Raw genomic sequence first — 19,145 nt, forward strand, 5'->3', positions numbered from 1 at the left:
AGCTATTAGCTCCTGGACTAGTTCTAAATTCTCATTAACTGTTCGATCCGGTGATGGTGCTGCCATCTATCGGTATATAAAATAATGGAGGCAAGGCACTTAGTATGCAGTCCTCGACATAAATACAGTTGTAGTCAGTAGTGACTCTGAATAGGAATAGGAATAGGATTGCTCAAAACAAAAAAGGATTTTATTTTTAAAAAATAACGTGGCAGTTTAATTTCCATGCAAGGAAAAACATTTTGTTTGATACATTTTTGAAGTTTACCTGAGTATAGGAAAGTATTGGTGTGCCCACCAACAACAATGTCCACTTCTGGAACCCTTCTTGCGATGTCCTGATCGACGGTAAATCCTGCATGTCCCACAGCAATGATCTTGTTCAAGCCTTCTTCCTCGACCAACCTTCGAGCTTCTCTCTGTATGCATTCAACCTCATCTTCGAACTCCAAAGCACCTAAAAACATAAGTAAGCGAAATAAATTTTGAACAACTGCCTTTTTGCAAACGCTGAGCATAGTTTAAATCAGAGGTTGAAATAGGGTCAGTAGCGAAGGCAGAAATCGCATTTTATTCTACGAGTAGATGGGGTTTTTGGTCATAACCGCCCTTATGTGTATGTAAACTATCGTATTATGATTGGAAATACGTGCTAAAAACCAAGGGATTCTGGGGGGGGGGGGGGTGACCCTCCAAAATCTCTCCTGACTGCACCACTCGGTAGATGGAAATAAATTGCACACCTACAATTGTAGTGGGTTTTAAAATTGAACTATCGGTGACTGACGACTGACGATTAAGCAACATAGAGAGAACATTCTGAGAGAGTTTTATGTGTTCTTTATTTTGCGATTTCTGCTCGCAACTAAAATACTTCCATTCACATTCACCCCGTACGCTGCACCTATGCACCTGGGGTAAATGGAAGCAACTAATCCTGCTATTTTTTTTTTAGAAGGCTAGAGTATTTTACATGAATTAAGCATGTAATTTGTTTTTTTTTTTTTTGTTTTTTTTTTTTTTTTTGTTTTTTTGGAAAGATTTATCTTTTTAAATGATCTTAGATTAGGTGACTGATTTGAGCTAGGATTTTAAGTTACACATTCGTTTGGAAACTTTTGAAGAACAAAAGTCGGTCAAAATTACGGGCTGACACGAACCTTACCTGAAAAATCGTCATGCCGCCAATGTGAATCTTTTCATATTGCATTTGATATTATTTTGCAAGAGAAAATTAAAACAAAAAAAGTTTTTTTTCTGCACTTCAACTAGATGTTTTAAAACTATTCGGACTTCACTTCTAATTACTTGCCGACCCCTGCTCTAGAGTCTAGAACTTTTTATAATTTTAAACTAAATGTACATGTAACGGTTTTCTACCTAACTCGCCGAAAAGGGGGAAAACTATCGGACTGTAGCGTTTCGGACCTCTATGACTCATAGCTCCATGCTGCCAACCGTACCAGCGAGCGGGACCGCCGCGAATTTTAGAGAGAAGGGGGGAAACCATTCATTCTAAGATTCGCGGCGGTCCCGGTACCAGGTGCAAAGTTGGAAGGATCAGAAAAAGTGATTCTCAACCTGTGATCCACGAGCAATTTTTGGTGTGGTCCGCAAACAACTAGTGAAAATTAATCTACATCATTTTTATAGCTGTAATTAAATTTATTAAAGAACATTTTTCGATTCATCTCATTTCACCTAATGTTGTGAAAATACTATTTCTATCGGATTTGGTCCACTTAGGATACGGAAGGGTACCGAGTGGTCCTCACCAGAGACACACACGAATAGTGTAATAATGAAAAAGTATAAATTGGTAAAAATTGAAAGAGGGGGCATATTTTTGACGAAAAAAATTATTTGTTTTCGTCCTCCCAAAAGCCGAAATTTTAAGTAAAAGCGCCAAATTTAAAGACTTGGCGAGACATTGATCGCACGACTTCACCGCCTGCATTCATCTACAAATCGTGTGAAAGATTTTTTCCGTTATTCACCAAAGCTCACTAAATTTGGTCACTTTTCAAAAATGTCTGTTGTCTTTGACGCCGTATATTTCGATAACGGGGACACGAGGGCAAATAATTTATGCATAAAGAAACATGCTTTACAATGCCTTTTCGATTGCTACTTACTTAAATTTTGTTCGTTATCACACTATCGTGTGGTTTCCTAGTCAGTAGTGGAAAGGTTGGAAACCTCTGGTTCAGATGAGGTATTGGTCAACTGTTGGTTGTAATGTAAACGGTGCTTTTGAAAATCTCTACTCAGAGTTAAAGCTAAGTCATAGCATTTCCTTTGTAAACACGCCCCTAAAGTCAACATTAAGTTCACCAAGTCTTTAATATCGTGTTCCACTTCCGATTTATTTACATGAAATAATTAAAAAATATATTTTATTACCGGTGGAAGACAAAAATTTTGTCTCTGTCGTAAGGTATCCGATGACCCCTATCTTCTCCCCTCCCACGTCCAGAACGACGGAGGGCTTGACATATTCGGCAAATTCTGGAACGAGTGTAGAATTTATGTTGCACACGACCACTTGCGTTTCGTTGAGCCGCTTCAACAGAGGGAAAAGACCGTCCAGTCCGTCATCGAATTCGTGGTTTCCGAGAGACTGTTCTGGGGAAAGAACTTGTTAAAGATCAGGCTGCAGAGCTTAAAGTTTTAACTACTACTACGACTATGAATACAGAGAGAGAGAGAGAGTCATTTAGGGCAACTTTGAACCATAAGGGTTAACTTTGCATCACGTCATATTATTTAGGATATTTTACTTCAAAGGAAACTGTAAAAGACCTGATGACGAACTCTGATAGCAAAAATTATAATATCAGTTTTCTATTATGTATTTACTAGGAGTACCCGCACGGCTCTGCTCGTGCTATAAAACTAAATAAAAAAAACTCTTAGAGCAAGTGTAAATTTCTCTTTCCACTCCGAAATGAAAAGAAAGATCCTGTTTCGTTAGTTAAAATGTGCACATATAATTTTGTCTGAGCTTCAAACATAGTCCATAAAATAATTTTAAGTAAAATCCTGATATAAAGATTACACCTGTCCGTCAAAATTCTCTCGAAAGAATTTTTCTTCATTAATTTATTGGAATGATTTTGTAAACTATATCACTCATTACGCCCCATTCATTATGCGTTGGGGGCCTTCGTGGCTTTGTGGTAGAAACTTCGCTTCCAACGCCAGTAAACGTGGGTCCGATAACCTCGGATGCTCTGAGTGCTGTATTTAATTTCTTTACGCTGAAAATCTTTCTCATGTCGTCTATGTGTGAAAAAATAAAAAAGTCCAAATCTCGAAGCAATGGCCCTCAATCCTTCCATGGTTATTACCCATGGACACGTAAACAACAACAGTAGTGTCATATAAGTTAAAGGCAACAATTTTTAACTTAATTAAAAATATCGTCTTTCTTATAGCAACATAGGCGGATTTAGAACTGAGTTCCTGGGGGGGCAGGATTTTTTTAGCAACATTTTTATTGCTCCCCACTACCTTGTTTTTGTCTGTTTCCTGTGCTGCATAAGTGCATGCTTTATTTTTTTGTGTGTCGTTTTCATCAATGTGTGTTTTCATGCTGTCCTTTTTGAATTGATCTTAAGAGAGGGAGCTGTTATCAAGAGAGTGACGCATTTCTCCCTTTTAAGTGGGAAATAGAATATCCCCAATTTTAGGGGGCCGGGGGTTTCTCCCCTGGAGGAAATTTCGCAAAATGAATATAAAATTCTGCATTTTGAAGCCTTATAAAGGTTAATTGGATAGACATAGAAATTGATAACTAGATTATACAGTTGTACAGTATATTGTTCAAACTTTGTAAGAAACAACCATTTTAAGTTTGAAAGAAAAAATAAACTATTGATTTCTCATTACAACAACCTTTTTTTAATCATTAGCAGTGCAGAAAACGAAAAGGTAGTGTATCATTTTTTTTTTCCTGGCTAAACAGATTAACAATATGCAGTAGAAGAAATTGGAGCCCACTTTGCTTAGGATTTTCAAAGACTTATCTAATTATTTTCAAGGACTCTAGAATAAATAAAATTATTTAACGCACTTCATTTGTACTTTCCAGTCTCTGATATTTTAGTACTTGATCGTAAATTTTTACAGGCCTGTTCCAACTTTGAGAAATAGCTATTTTAAATTTAAAAGAAAAAAGAAACCACAGATTTCTCATGACATTAACTTTTCTTCAGTTGCAAGTGGGGCAGAAAACGAAAAGAAATAGAAGTAGTGTGTATTTGTTTCCGTGCTAAACAGATAGGCAATATGCAGAAGAAGTAAGACAAAAGAATTTCCAAAATACTGCATTCGGAATTGAATAAATAGCAAGATATGAAACATATGAGTCACAAAAATTTATTTCAAATAATATGTTACAAACGGGAGAACCATGATTTTTACATTTTTAATACAGGATGTGGCAAGGAGCTGAATTTGACATATTTTGGCATTCCTCCCCCTCTAATATTTGTTAGAAATTTTAAAATTTAAGGTTTGTAGCTACACGTTTCCAAATATTCAAGGTTTTCAAGCACTTAAAAATAAAAATAGTTTTTTAAAGCAATTACCATTTTTTAAGGAACGAATCATGAATTTTTTTTGGGAGTTAGGGACCCACTTCAAAGCAGGGGCTCTAAGTAATAGCTTGTTTATCTTATAGGCGAATTCGGCCCTGTTTGTAATTCACTCTTACCTGCAAATTTTTGCTTGATTTTTTGTAATTTTTACGAAAATTCGTCAGTTTTTACGGTTAAAGGATTTTTACGATTTTACAATCTTTGTTAGAGTTTTATAGACTTTTATAAAATTTCAGCAAATTTTTCCAAAACTTTTGAGGACTCAATTATTTAGATTTCAATAATTACAAGGACTGACTCACTTTGACTTAGATGATTATGACTTACCTTACTTTTTAAACAGTATTTATAAAGTAAGTAAAATTGTACTCTCTCTCTAAGTAAAAATATTCATTTAATCAGAACACTCAGATAACTGAAATTTATTCAGTTTTCGGTAGTATTTATTTTCTCTCTCTCTCTCCCTTAAAAGAGAGAGAGAGAGAGAAAGAAGGAAAAAAAAACTATGTTTTTTAGAATTTCTCAAGAGATCAATTAATCTACTAAGAACATAAATATTATGCACAAATATACTTGAAATGTGGGCACAAATCATAACGAGTAGATCGTTCTGTTAGCAAGAATGGGGGGGGGGAGTTTTTTTCCCTTTGCTTTAGGTTCTAATATGTTAAAATAATCGTCAATTATAAGTGTTGCAGCTTAATGTATAGCTCGTTTGGCCTATATTTTCATTCATATACTTGCCCAAATGGTTTTCAGTCCAAAATAGTGAATTTAGACACATTTTCAGCACCCCAGTGATCAGCTGTACTATTTGTATTTAATGTTCAATTCCCCCCTTTTCTTTTCTCCCATCAGAAAAGGACATTCGCTTTTCTCTTCATTTTCATTGAACTATTCAAAAAAGAAAAAGTCATGATTTTTTTGTTTTAAGATTTTGGAAGATTTGTTGTTACTATATAAAGTCCTCCCAAAACTGGGGGGCATTGCCTCCTTCCCCCTATAAATCCACCCATGTCCTTCTAAACTATTTAAAAAAGAAAATAATAATAATAATTTTTTTTAAATTTTTGGAAGATGTGTTGTTACTACATAAAGTCCTCCCAAAACTGGGGGGCATTGCCCCCCTCTGCCCCCCATAAATCCGCCCATGTATAGAAATGAATGGACTCTAAAAGCCACTCCACCGCAGTTATTCCGTCAAAACGCATAAACTTGACTTATGTCAATCTAGTGCATGAAAAATTATTTAAATTAACAGTTTTTTATTGTTACTTCTCTATCACGAAAGTATTCGTCATTTAAAAGATTGAATTAATACACAATGTCACAAAAATATCCAACAAGTCCAAAAACTTGGTTCAGAAAAGTGTCATTTCATCACGGAGCAGAAAATAGCACAAACATTGAGGAAAAAGGAGTAGATTTTTTTTCTCTGTCTCGTTTTTCATATTTTAACAATGAAGTGCACAGAAAAAAAAAGACAGCTGAAATAAAAATAATTTCACCGTACGCTATGGATCGGTGTAAAATAAAATCCCAACAAAACATAAATGTGAAAAGGAGCCAAGTTCAATCAAAATGAGGCCTTGGGTAGACGGTATCACCGATAAAATAATTCAGATCTAAACGGGTACCAAGTTCCATAGCTGTTCCTCAGAAGTTGGATTGTCCCATGTTTTCCAATTCATTCAGAAAACAATTTTTTTATTTTCTTTGATTCCGAATTTTAAACTTGCGGCAAGTTTTGGTCGTCAAAAAACAATTTCCAAAACATGTGCCCACTCCAATTATACAGTAACTTGGCAAGTTTAAATCCGGGATGAAAGAAAGTAAAAAAAGAATGTTTTCAAAATGAATTGAAGAACACGGGACAATCCAATTTCCATGAGGAACTGCTATGGAACTTGTTATCCGTTGAGATCTGAATCTTGTCAGTTACACCGTCTACTCAGAATCTCATTTCGATCGAACTTGGCTACTTTTCACACTGATATTTTGTTTGGATATCATTAAATTTTGAAAGCTAAATCATAGTAATGTTCTTCTCTACAATTAAATGTAAAAGCGAGTACAAATACAACTTCCATCCCGTCCTGCTTTTTCGATGCACTGGTTTCTTTTCATTAGTAATTTCGAAAATATTTCGATAACTGGGGATTTAGCGCTATCGTCAATTATGGGCTATAATCGTTTACTTCTGTCACTATCAGCAAGGTCATGGCCGAAATACATTAGCTCTTGGTCTTTGGCGTCCACAAATTTGGCGATAATTGGGAAAATTGCTAAGTCTCTTAGTTTTCAAACTCTTACCACAATTTCTACATTGTCCGGAGGAATTATCACAACGTAGATCGTAAAATATGCAGAATTCGCGAAAACATTTCCCCACTGCTTAATAATTCCGTGGCGTTAAGTTTGTGGACCTTTAAGAAATTAAAATGAAGCGAAGCTAAAAGACGTAACCATAGCTATGCAAAACAAAACATCAGCAATTTTAATGGAGATTAGATTTATTCGAAATTTATTTTTAACGGCTTGTAACTTTTTTTCCTTTGGAGATAGAAGGTTATTTTTTCGACCAAAGGTCGAGATATTTCTGGAGTAAAAAATGTCGCATTTTCCAACGGTGTCAAAAAGAAAACTGTGGGACAATTCCTTCACTTTTTATTGATAAATTTAATGTAGAAATTTTTGACAAAATTTCAGATAAGCCTAAAAATGTTCGAGCTAAAAACGCAAATTACTCCCGTCGTAATGAAGTTAGAGCATTGAAACAAATTGCTTAGAACGCGAAAAATTCTACTCTTTTCAACGATATAAAATATTAATATGTGCAAGTAATTTTTCACCCCTTTTAATAGCCAATAATAGGCAATTTACGTGAAATTTGGGCCTAAATTGAAATAAAAAAAGAACTATTTATCGGATTTTTTCGAACTATAGCCTATGTTACTCAGTAAGAAAGCACCTTTCATATAGTGAAAGAATTTTTCAAATAGGTGCAGGGGTTCCGGAGATTACCTCGAACGTATAAACACACAAAAATCCGCTCTCTCTTTATAATATTAGTAAAGATTTTGCGAAATAAGTTGGCAACATTGCACACAGTTCATTGTATCATCCAATAGAGTCAGGCGGGGAAAAGTGGGTCTAAAATCAAGCGGTTTGTTTTTTAGAGAAAGCCCTAAAATCAGACTTAAATTTATTCTATTGAAATTTGTGATGCATTTTATATATTGGGTTTATATGGATTAAGCAGGAAGCGCCCCTTTTAGTCTGTACTAATTATTGTAGCTTGCGCCTGTTAATAATGATTTTAGAAAGAAACATAAAATTACATTCCGTATGGAACGAACATGAACAACTATTTTTCTATCATTTAGTTTGTCGCCAGTTTTTAAAATGAAAACAAAAATACTTGCTATAATCTCAACGCATATAAAAGAATCAACTAAATATCTGAATTTAAAAATGAGGAAATATGTGTATTTCAATAAAGACCCATTTAACCCCCATGAGCCCACTTTCCCCCACTTGACTTTAACTCTGAAGTTACGGTAGGAAGCTACGATTGAATGCCTACTTGAAACTTTTGAAATCCTTCGTCCTACATTGAACTATTCTATGCAGTAAGAAATAAAGAAATATCTTAGTGTAGAAAGATAAATATCGTTAAATCGCACAAATTTGCAGATAATTGTAATACACGTGTTTCGGGGTTTACAAGGTTCAGTTCGATGCAAGCAAATTTGTGCGATTTAACGTTGTAGTATTTTCTTTTACCATTCTATGCAGCATCATAAATCATGGAAATCTCGTGATGATATGAAATAAAAATGGGGAAGTGTTTAAAATTTTAGAAAGTTTATTTTTCTGTTTCAAAGTTACACTACTTTCTTAAAACAAGTATATTTATTTTATATGACATCTCACATAATTATGGATAACTATTAAAAAATTTAGGAGTTTTCTTGAGTTTTATGCTAAAAAATGCAATAAGACTATTGAAATATGAGGGGGCAGTTAAAAGTAGGGGCTGTTCACAAATGTCATGCTTTGAGGGGGAAGGGAGAATCCTAAAATTTTAAGTTTGTGACAGGGGGGAAAAGAGGGGAAAAAAAGAAGTGTGTTATCACGCTTTTTTAAATAAAAATATGTTTAGCTCATAAAAAGTAGCGTGACATGTGACAAAGGAGTGGGTGGAGTATGGAGAAGTGTGACATCACGCCTTTTTAAAATTAGAAAATGTTTATGAAAAGTAGCGTGACATGTGACAAAGGGAAGGGGAGGGGTGTGGAAAAGTGTGACGTCACACTTTTTAAGTATAAGAATATGTTTATGAAAAGTAGCGTGACATGTGACAAAGGGATGGGAGGGGGATGGAGAAGTGTGACGTTAAGCCTTTTTAAAATAAAAGAATTTTTATGAAAAGTAGCGTGACATGTGACAAAGAGTGGGAAGGGTATGGAAAAATGTGACACTTTGTGACAAAAAAGGGGAGGGGGCAGGTCAAAAAAAAATGGTGAAAAAAGTGTGACATCGTTTATGGACAGACCCATTGAGAAATTGCGGACCAAAGTTTCCCCGAATGACTGTAATAACGATGATAATAACAAATAAACATAAATGTATGTAAAAAAATACTGACCATAACGTCGATTTGTAACTTATAGACAAGATCTGCTACGACCTGCCATTTATGTAGAGTGTACCAGACAGTGCCTTGATAAAAATCCCCTCCATTTAAGAAGATTACATTCTCTTCGCTTGCTCTAATCTCCTTCATCTGGAAAGAAGGACCACGTCAAGTTTAATATTGAAATGATATTGTTTAAGAATTAACTGTTTGAAATTGTGTCTGAAAAATTGAAGTTTTTAGTTTTCGAAATCAAGGATTACAGCTAGGTTTTAAAATTTATTTAATGGGGTTGTTTTCAAAATTTTAAAAATATTTTTTTCTGAAAGAGCATGCTTAAAAACATAGGATAAGTGACCATTTTTTAAATAATTTGTTTAAGTTTAATATTTTTAAAATTACTTAAATCGGTGAGCTTTTATTGTTTACATTTCTTGGCGATGACATCACAAATGATGAAATGCCATTCTGTGTTGCCATTCACAGAGCAAAATATTTAATTCGCATCCTCACTCACGTGTATTGGCAACGATAGGGTTGATAGCAAGCGTAGAGTGCAATTTTAATTCGCTTCTTGGTTATCATAACGTGGAAACGTAGTAGAAAGATGCACCAAAGTGCATCATTTGTGACATCATAAAGACCACGCCTTGTTTGAAAAATCGGACATTTTAAAAAATTAATTTAAAAAAAAACTGTTGGGAAAATGAAAGTATTTTCTGGGCCCATGTTTTTTTTTTTTTTGAGCAATCACGATTGCTTATTGTTCTCATTTGACTGTTTTGAATTCCTCTCTATCATTTTATTTTCCCCCCACCTCCACCTGCCAGCACCACCGTCGCGTCGGCCGGCCTCACGATGCTGCTCCTCTTGCGAAAATAGCCTCCAGATTGCGACCATATCCTTCACACACACTCATGCCTGCGCACAGACACAAACACACACTCCTACACACACTCATGCCTGCGCACAGACACAAACACACACTCATGCCTGCGCACAGACACAAACACGCACTCCTACACACACTCATGCCTGCGCACAGACACACATACATATACACATACTCATGCCTGCACACAGACACAAACACATATGCTTACATACACACACACACACACACACACGAACGCCTACACACACACGCGCGTATACACACAGCACTACATAGACAACGTGCACACACATGCATACACAAACACACACACACGCAATCACACACATGCGCCTACACAAACACACACACATGCGACTACACAAACACACACGTGCATTCATACACACACACGCTCAAGATTGCGAAAAACATAATTTGAATTCAAGATGAAAAAAATTCAAATTAATATTTTTTTTTGCTCATTCTATCCATTTCAATGACTAAAAGTAGTACTTTTGACTGAAGGAAAACACTCCAATTATTTATTTGTTTCATATTATTTTTGAAACTTTTTTTTTTCAAATTTCAATTTTTTATGCTGTTTAGTTGATTCCTCCGTGTTTCTAAAAATTGTAGTTTTGCATAAATTTTAGTCTATCTTTTCCTGTTTTTACTTCCTTTTACAAAAAAAGGAAGTATTGTATTCGCGAAAAATTTTTTACTCAAAAATCGGCCTTTATTTCCATTTTGCTCATCCCCAAATGAATGTTGAGTTTTTTTTCCCACCGGACCACACGTGGATACCAGTGGTCCGGTATCCTCGTGGACCTAGGAACGAGAGACAACTTGAATATTCATTTTGACGATCCCCGAGTTAATTACAACGAGTTTTCTCGTGACGTCCGTATGTACGTATGTGCGTATGTGCGTACGTATCTCGCATAACTGAAAAACGGTTTGTCCTAGAAAGTTGAAATTTGGTATGTAGACTCCTAGTGGAGTCTAGTTGTGCACCTTCTCTTTTGGTTACATTCGGGTGTTCCTAAGGGGGTCTTTTACACCTTTTTGGGTGAAATCATTGTTAATTTCAATGCTAACTCAAGTGATGTTATTTGTCAAACACTTCACGATACATCGCCAAGCTTTTGGCCGCCAACTTTTGTCGCCAACTTAGAGAAAAATTTGGCGATTTTTTTTTTAAATTTTAAATCTGGTTTTGATTTGGTTGATGTTTTGTGATATTTAAAGAGTTAACCACTGAATCACATTAAAATTGCCAATAATGGGGAAATTAATGTGTGTAAAACGTTTTTTTTTTTTTTTTGCTCCGTTTCGCAAGAAACTGAGGGTGAATATATTTAGTGTTTCCTTGCTTACTCCAAGGCGCTTTTATCATAAAATTGGCGTAAAAGGAAGTCATGTGCTGCACTCATCAACTCGTTTATTCATACTAAATACAGTGGCTCTCAAAAGTCTTCGTACACCTACGACTTTCAACGAAATAGGCCCCAAATCAATGGTTAGAATTAATATTTCGGAATAGGTATTTAATTATAAGATCTATGATCAATTTTTAACAAAACTGCATGAAAAGTTTTCAAAAAATATTAAAACTTAATTTTTAAAAAATCAAAAACCGAAAAGTGCCGGAAATTTTATCTCACAAAAGTCTTCGTACACTTTATAAAATGTCTATATATTAATGAATAATCTAACTTTTGATTAAGTTATTAATTAGTAGAATATCATACAGTATTCATAACACCTTTTAAACGTCTGGGAATAGATTTCATTCTTTTTCTTTCTTTTTTTAGCGTAATTTCTGAGTAAGTGTTCTACCACACTTCGAGTATTACTATTTCTAGCTCTATTTTCGTTTTAAAGCCCTATTTTCGTAATCTAGCCTCCAGATATCTCTAAATACGTTACATTAAGTTACAATCTGGAGATTGAGGTGGTATTTTCTGAACTTTAGGACAATTTTCGAGGCACTAGACGCAAACGTTGAAAACCGTGTGCTTCTTATCGTTATCTTGATAAAAAAACAAAGTTGTTTCCAATAACCAAATTTTTGGCTAAGAGTTCAAAATTGATTTTTAAAATATTTAAAGGGACAGCATTATTCATTATTCCATCAAAAAATTACAAACTACCAAGTCCTGATGCTGATATGCACCCTCACACTAAAACACCTTCACCGTCCTGATTAACTGATCCAACTAAGTTTTTAAGATTAAGTTCCTAATTTTTTCTTCTACTTACAGTTATACAACAATTTAACCAAAAATGTTGAATTACTTTTTATCTGAAAGTAAAACATGATTCTAAACTGTTTTTAGCTTATTTATCATTGATTTTGGGACGAAAAGCGTAAGCTTTCTGTTTTTCGCACGACCAAGAAAATTTCTGCGGGAAGACGTCCTATTTAATCCAGCTAATCAAAGAACTCGGCGAACAATTTTAGGTGAAAATTAAATGTAAAATGTTTCATTTAACCCTGCAGAAACTTTTACAGTACTCAAATGTGTATTTTTCCTAAATTTTTTAACTTTAAATCTACAATCACGTGTTGTCAACTTTTCCGGTTGACCTTTTCTTACCTTGTTTTCGGTCTGATTTCTTTCTTTAAAGCATTTCATCAAGCACTTTACCATATAAACAAATAAACTAACTGATTTAGAGACATTTCAAACCAATTTACCACTACTGTTGGGAAAAAATTCAAATTTTAATGGCGTTTGCGGTTTTTTACGAATACCAGCCATTTTATAGTAATAAGCAATATATTATGGAATAAATAAACAAAAAGTTAAAGCCAAATGACTTATAAGGGTCAACACAATGCAAAAATACTAATAAAACGGCATATGATAATTTTAATCATAAATTTATTCGAAAATATTTGAGTGTACGATGACTTTTGTGGCGTGTTATTTCTTTGTCTCTTCGTTTTCTGACCCATTTCAAAAAGAAGATCCGTCAATATTTTGAAAAAAACCAATAGGTTATATTTAGAATGACATAGGAATGATGTGAAAAAATATTGGACTTTATATTCGAATTCAGTTTTGAGTTATTTTGGTTTTACTAAAAAATTTCAAAGTGTACGAACACTTTTGGGAGCCACTGTATGTCATACAAAAAAAAAACACATAAATCGTAATATTTTAAAAGTTATACCATGATACAGGAAGCAATAATCAAAAAATAAATTATCTATGCAGTGAGAAATCTGCGCATTTGCATAAAATATACTATAAAAAATAGTTATATTACTATCACACATATACAGACAGCGTTTTTCTTAGCATTTGAAATTTTGTTTGCGGCCACAGTGATATATTCAACTTATTAAAATGAAGCTATTTCTCACGTTTGAACTAAACATTTAGGTATTCAAATCAAAGATTAAAGAATAGGGGGGGGGGGGGTAGAAAAGAAAAGGAAAGAAAAAAAAAAGAGAGAGAGAAAAGTCACTTTCGCATTCAAAATGCAGGAAAAATTTAAAGCATAAATCCTCATTTGTAAATGAAACCCACGAAGTTTTTAAATTCTTTTGCTTCATGTCAATAAATGTTTCTAATCAATAAAACAAAAAAGAATAAATACAACGAAAAATTAGAAAAAATTTAAACTAAGGAGTTTTATATTAATTTTCAGAAAAGCGGATTCTATTCAGAATTGTGAAGGAAAAAAGGAGGTAGTAATTAAAAAAGATTTTAGACCAAATGCACGAAAAACTATTATTTTTTTTTAATTACCTAAATTTTCATTAACTGTGTCATATAACTGTCAAGAAAACCAAAACTTTTCATTAAACTGTAATGAGGGGGGGGGGGGGGCAAGTTTGAACATGATATATTTTACTAAGATTTCAAGCAAAAAATCTTGAAAAATTCTCTAGTAATGGCAGTACCAGTCCAACCTCTTGGCCAAATTTTTAGAGCAGTGAGACATTTTTTTTGTTTCTGTGGTGGACACTTCTTTGTTTGAGATGGTGTTGTAAGGTATCAGTCTTTTATTTGTGCAAACATATTTTAAACTAACTTTTAAGCTAAACTTAATTATTGCAAACCATTATATAAACATTGTGCGTATGGTCATTTCTTGTCAAATCCCCAATGCTATTTGCCGTCGTGTCTCAGATTTTGTTCATTATTTTTTTACGAATCTAAGAGACAAGCTCAAATTATTATTATTTTTTTTTAGATTTTTTGAATAAAAACTAAGTTTTGGAGAATTTTTCTAAAAATTCGATTTTAGATCACTTTTTGGGGTCACCGTTTTCCTTTTTGGTATAAAAAATCTTTCTAATTTCTTTATTTTTCAAAGAAATTAAGCTGAATTAGGTATCAATTTAACTTTTCTCTTTCAGTATAAGAAATGAAGTACTCTGTAAATAGTAAAGTGGTGACACACGTCACAACTCATCTAAAGGAGTTTTTATGGTTTTTCAATTGGGAGATTCAATAAGTCATATCTCCGGAGCACCAACTAATGTCTGCATAAAAGTTTTTTTTTAGTATTAATAAATAATTCTCTTGCTATGCTCAACAGTTTACATTATTTTAACAATGCAAACAACACAGTTTTTTATACACACATTATACACACATCACACAGTACACATCATTCTTTTTGCGATTTGGAGTGAATCCACACATAGATTTTGTCGATTGTAAAATGTCAAATGAAAGACATGCTTATTCCGACTGCATCAAAAAAAATATATGCTCCATTTTTTTTCTTTCACTTTTTTCTCTTTATTACCGAACAACTTACAAAGTTTCTTTCAATATTTTCTGTTCGAGCTCTTTAAAAAGATGGCAGATGGAACGCATTTCTTTTGTATCAAAAGATGCGAAAATCAGATTTTTTTTCTCAATTTTAAAATAAGTTTCAAAGAGTTTTTAAAATTTGCTTCAATCAGCAAAACTTATCCTTTTCAGAGAAAGTTAGAACTGGGCTGCATGAGTAATGTAAGAGTGGGGGATCAATGTCAGGTGTTATGAATCCAAACAAGTTCACGTTATGAAAATTTTTCAATAGTTTTTTTTTTTTGTCTTGTAATGTCGAAAAAAATGTGAAATAAAGCCATTAGAAATATTTTTTTCAAAAAACTATTCTTTTTATTATTTTTCCTAATATTTAGAATAGTTTCAATAAAAAGATTTTTTTTCGTCAAGTCTGAAAAGGAGGTTTTTGCACAATTCTTCTCCAAAGTGAACAACGTTTTAATGATTTACGATTGATACAAACAAATTTTTATTCTTTGACATTCCAGTATTAATTGTTCTGAAAAGGTTTTGGGCTTTTTTTAAGTTCAAAAGGGCTTGTTAGTTATAGAAAACTTGTATTTGAAGTAAATTTTCTGCAAAAGAAACTTGATTTATTTATTGCCAAAAAAAAAAAAAAAATCTCTTTTAATGTTTTGAACATAGTAAGAGAATGAGTTATTTAAGTTATTTATACTACAGAAATTTTTTTGATGCAGATATCAGTTGGTACTCCAGAGATATGACTTATTAAATCTTCAACTTGAAAAGCATAAAAATTGATTTTAGATGAGAAGTGGCACCACTCTACTATTCACATAGAATTTTCTGTTGTTTATACTGAAAGGTAGAAATATTGGCTTGAAATTGATATCTCATTCAGCTTAATTGGTTACGAAATAAAGAAATTAGAGAAATTTTTCTAAATTCATAGCAAAAAGGTGATTTGGAAAAAGTGATCAAAAATCAAATTTTTGAAAAAATTCTCTAAAGCTTAATTTTTATTCAACAAATCAAAAAAAAAGTTAATTTAAGTTCTCTTAGATATCTGTCTCTTAGATATCTTTTCTTTAAAAAAAAGGGGGGGGGGACAAAATCTGAGACATGATGGCAGGGTCGACTATTTAATTTAGTGATTTGACGCAGAATGATCCTGTGTAAAGGGATTGGTAAACTTACCTGGAAGTCAAAGGCTCTATAGGAATTGATCCTAAGCCTTTTAGGATTGGGCCTTTGCTGATAAGTAGTTGAGTGAGTTATTACATCGGAAGGCTAAATGTTTTATTGCACGCAAGTCAGAATGGATCTACGAACTTCTAAATGTTAGTCACTTTTTATGGAAAATATCTTATAAAAGACTATTAAAATTATTTTTTGAATCTGAAATATTTTTTTAAGCACCTTTATTATACTTTTCCTGATTGTCACGGAAAAATCTGAAGCCTGCTTTTGCTTATATCTCAGCAACTAGATCACTTACAGACTTCGGGATTTCACTAAATGATTTGCTTAATCTTAAGATATAACTTAACGCTGAAAAATTAAAATTCTAGAATAAAATTATTATTTCGATTATGATGGAAAACAGCAACTTTCATGTAATTTCCCTATTAAATGTTAAAATATAAAACCCATTGTTGCAAATTTTGTTGCCTTACAACAGCAATATTAATAGATATGAAGTGACAAAAATTTTGAATCAAGGCTTTTCTGCAGCATAAAATTTATCCACCATCATTGCTTTCTTAAGATTTTTATCCTCATCTATGCCAATAATCGAAAACGGGGCTAAGTAAAAACACGCATCAGGATCTTTATCACGAGTAACTAGTATGTTGTGAAATATGAATTAGTTTCGAAAACCTTTAATATTTAAATGGTTATAATTAAATTAGCACACAAGCAAATCCTAGATGGGAACAAAGATCAATTTTTAGAGCCCAATGCTTAAAGTTTTAGACACGTATATAGTTTTTTTCCCCCCCCCTTTTAGTATGAAGCATTTATATGAAAAAAAGGTGAAATTTCGTGATGGTAACATTATTCTATTTCTGAAATTCATTTACACTAAAAAGAATAAAATAATAGAATTAAAAAAAAATACTAAGCACTTTTCATAATACACTCAAAAGGACAAAATAACTTTTCTGGGTCAGAAAGGACAATATTTTAAAGTATTCCTTTAGTTTTCAATTATTCCCAGAAAATGACTCCGCAAACGAGGAAAAGTGCGGCTCGAGTCATTTCAAACCACACTTTCTGAGAAAAATATGCATGTTTCAGCACTCAAATGTATGACAGAAAGTTAGATAATGATAAGAAATTCTGTCTTGAGCAGCACTTTTCCTCGTTTGTGGAGTCATTTTCTTGGAATAATTGAAAACTACAGGAATACTTAAATATTGTCCTTTCTGAAGCAAAAAAAGTTATTTTGTCCTTTTGAGTGCATTATGAAAAGTGCTTAGTATTTTTTTAAAAAAATCTGTTATTAGCGTAGGCAGGTTAAAATTTCCAAGCAGCGGTCAAACATTTCCGTGGAAAGGTGTCTGTTCGATAGATTAGCTGCTGAGAATCCCTGGTTTAACTAGTGCTAATATGAATAACAAGAATGATATTTAAAAGTTAAAAATTTATTGTCTTCAATTTTTTTTCTCAATAAATAACCTAGAAGTTCCTATATGCGCAAAAATGTGAAACATTAAAATTGCTGCTGCTATAAAATAATACTGATTTTTTATATTTAGCTGAAAAGTAAAATTTCTTTTTATACAAGCGATTTTTTTGCGTTATGATAAAGCATTTAAACTGTGAGAACTGATATTCCTCATTTCATACAGATTCTCTTTCAGGTCCAAAATGATATTTTAAACAAAAAATGGTTTGCATTTTTCCCACACATTTTTGAAATTAAAAGAGTTTTAATTGCACTTAAAATAAATGTATTGGCAGCAACTTTGCTGCAATTTTTTTAAAGGAAATACTTACTTTGGTAACTTGTCTGGCGAAACCTCCGTAACATTTCTTCTCCTTCGCAAGTGATTCCGTGCACCGGCCTCCGAATGCATTAAATTCAATAAAATGCGAATGTACGTCATTTGTGTGCAGCACAGTTAAGTTAAAACAACTGCTCGATTTAAAATCCACCAAAAGAGCAACTGTGACGAAAAACGCGAGTCGGAGCGGTGGAAACATTTTATTTTCGGGGAAGAAAGAGATGTAGAAGATCTTACTGGCAGCAGACGATTTCTTTGTGCATGAAATGACGCCAAATGAAGTTGAATCACCGCCAAATTATATTTATCAAGCCTATCATGAACATTTTAAAGTTAGATGAAAGATGAAAGTAAACAAAGGAGAGAGAGATTGACGCAATTTTTCTGATCAACCAGAAAATCAATTCTTTTTTCCCCTTTCTGGCTCTGTTTCAGATTTGTTTGTTTGTTTATTTAATTGAATGCACGATGATTAAACTCGATGAAAAGTGAAATTCACCCAAAATAATTATTCGAAACACACGCAGGAGGGTGCAGACGGGAGGACACTGTGACCTCCCAAATGTATTTTTGAGTATATTTTTATTTAAAGAGCATGCTTAAAAACATAGGATCTGACCATTTTTTAAATAATTTATTTAAGCTTAATATTTTTAAAAAAATAGTTAAAACGGTGCACTTTCATTGTTTATACTTCTGTCGTGTGACATCACAAATGATGAAATGCCATTCAATGTTGCCATTATGTGTTCATTTGATGCCATTTTATCACTTCTTCCGGCGTCCAGACGGGAGGTCACTGTGACCTCCCAAAAAATGTCCTTATTCTGCAACTTTTGTCTGACGATTCGGCAAAATTTGGAGTTCTATTTGGCAAAATTATCATCATTCGGCAAAGTTTGGAGTTCCATTCTGCAGAATTATAATCATTCAACAAATTGAGATTTTCCGCCCTCCCAAAAATTTAAGTTCGGGGTACTCCTGACACGCACATACAAATTACATACTACCACACACACACACAAACATACCCACACAGAGGGGGAAAAAAAGGAATGGAAAGAAAAGGGAAATGGTCATGTAAAGCTGTAGAATCTATTTTAAGTTTGAGAAATGATTAAGCAGCGAAATAAGTTTTTAATGAGCATTATTTCATTATTTCACATTAAAACACTTTTGCTGTTTTACAAAACAGACGAAGGATTTTATTCTGTTTTTAAAATATATTTTAGCTACGACATTGATTTAAATACTTGATAC

The 19,145-nt window shown here is 33.2% G+C and overlaps 1 protein-coding gene across 1 annotated transcript in view; it reads right to left on the bottom strand.

Annotated features, from left to right (window-relative positions):
• LOC129228681 (snake venom 5'-nucleotidase-like) overlaps positions 1–18,084 on the bottom strand; it is a 42,324-nt gene extending 24,240 nt beyond the window's left edge. The window contains exons 1-4 of the mRNA XM_054863365.1: positions 17,878–18,084; positions 9,253–9,390; positions 2,404–2,620; positions 269–457 (exon numbers count right to left, since the gene is read on the bottom strand). Coding sequence (XP_054719340.1) covers positions 269–457; positions 2,404–2,620; positions 9,253–9,390; positions 17,878–18,084 — 751 coding nt within the window. The remainder of the gene's footprint in view (positions 1–268; positions 458–2,403; positions 2,621–9,252; positions 9,391–17,877) is intronic.
• Between the last annotated feature and the right edge of the window lie 1,061 nt (positions 18,085–19,145).

This window comes from Uloborus diversus, chromosome 8, assembly GCF_026930045.1.
Source record: "Uloborus diversus isolate 005 chromosome 8, Udiv.v.3.1, whole genome shotgun sequence".
NCBI classification, from domain to species: Eukaryota; Metazoa; Arthropoda; class Arachnida; order Araneae; family Uloboridae; genus Uloborus; species Uloborus diversus.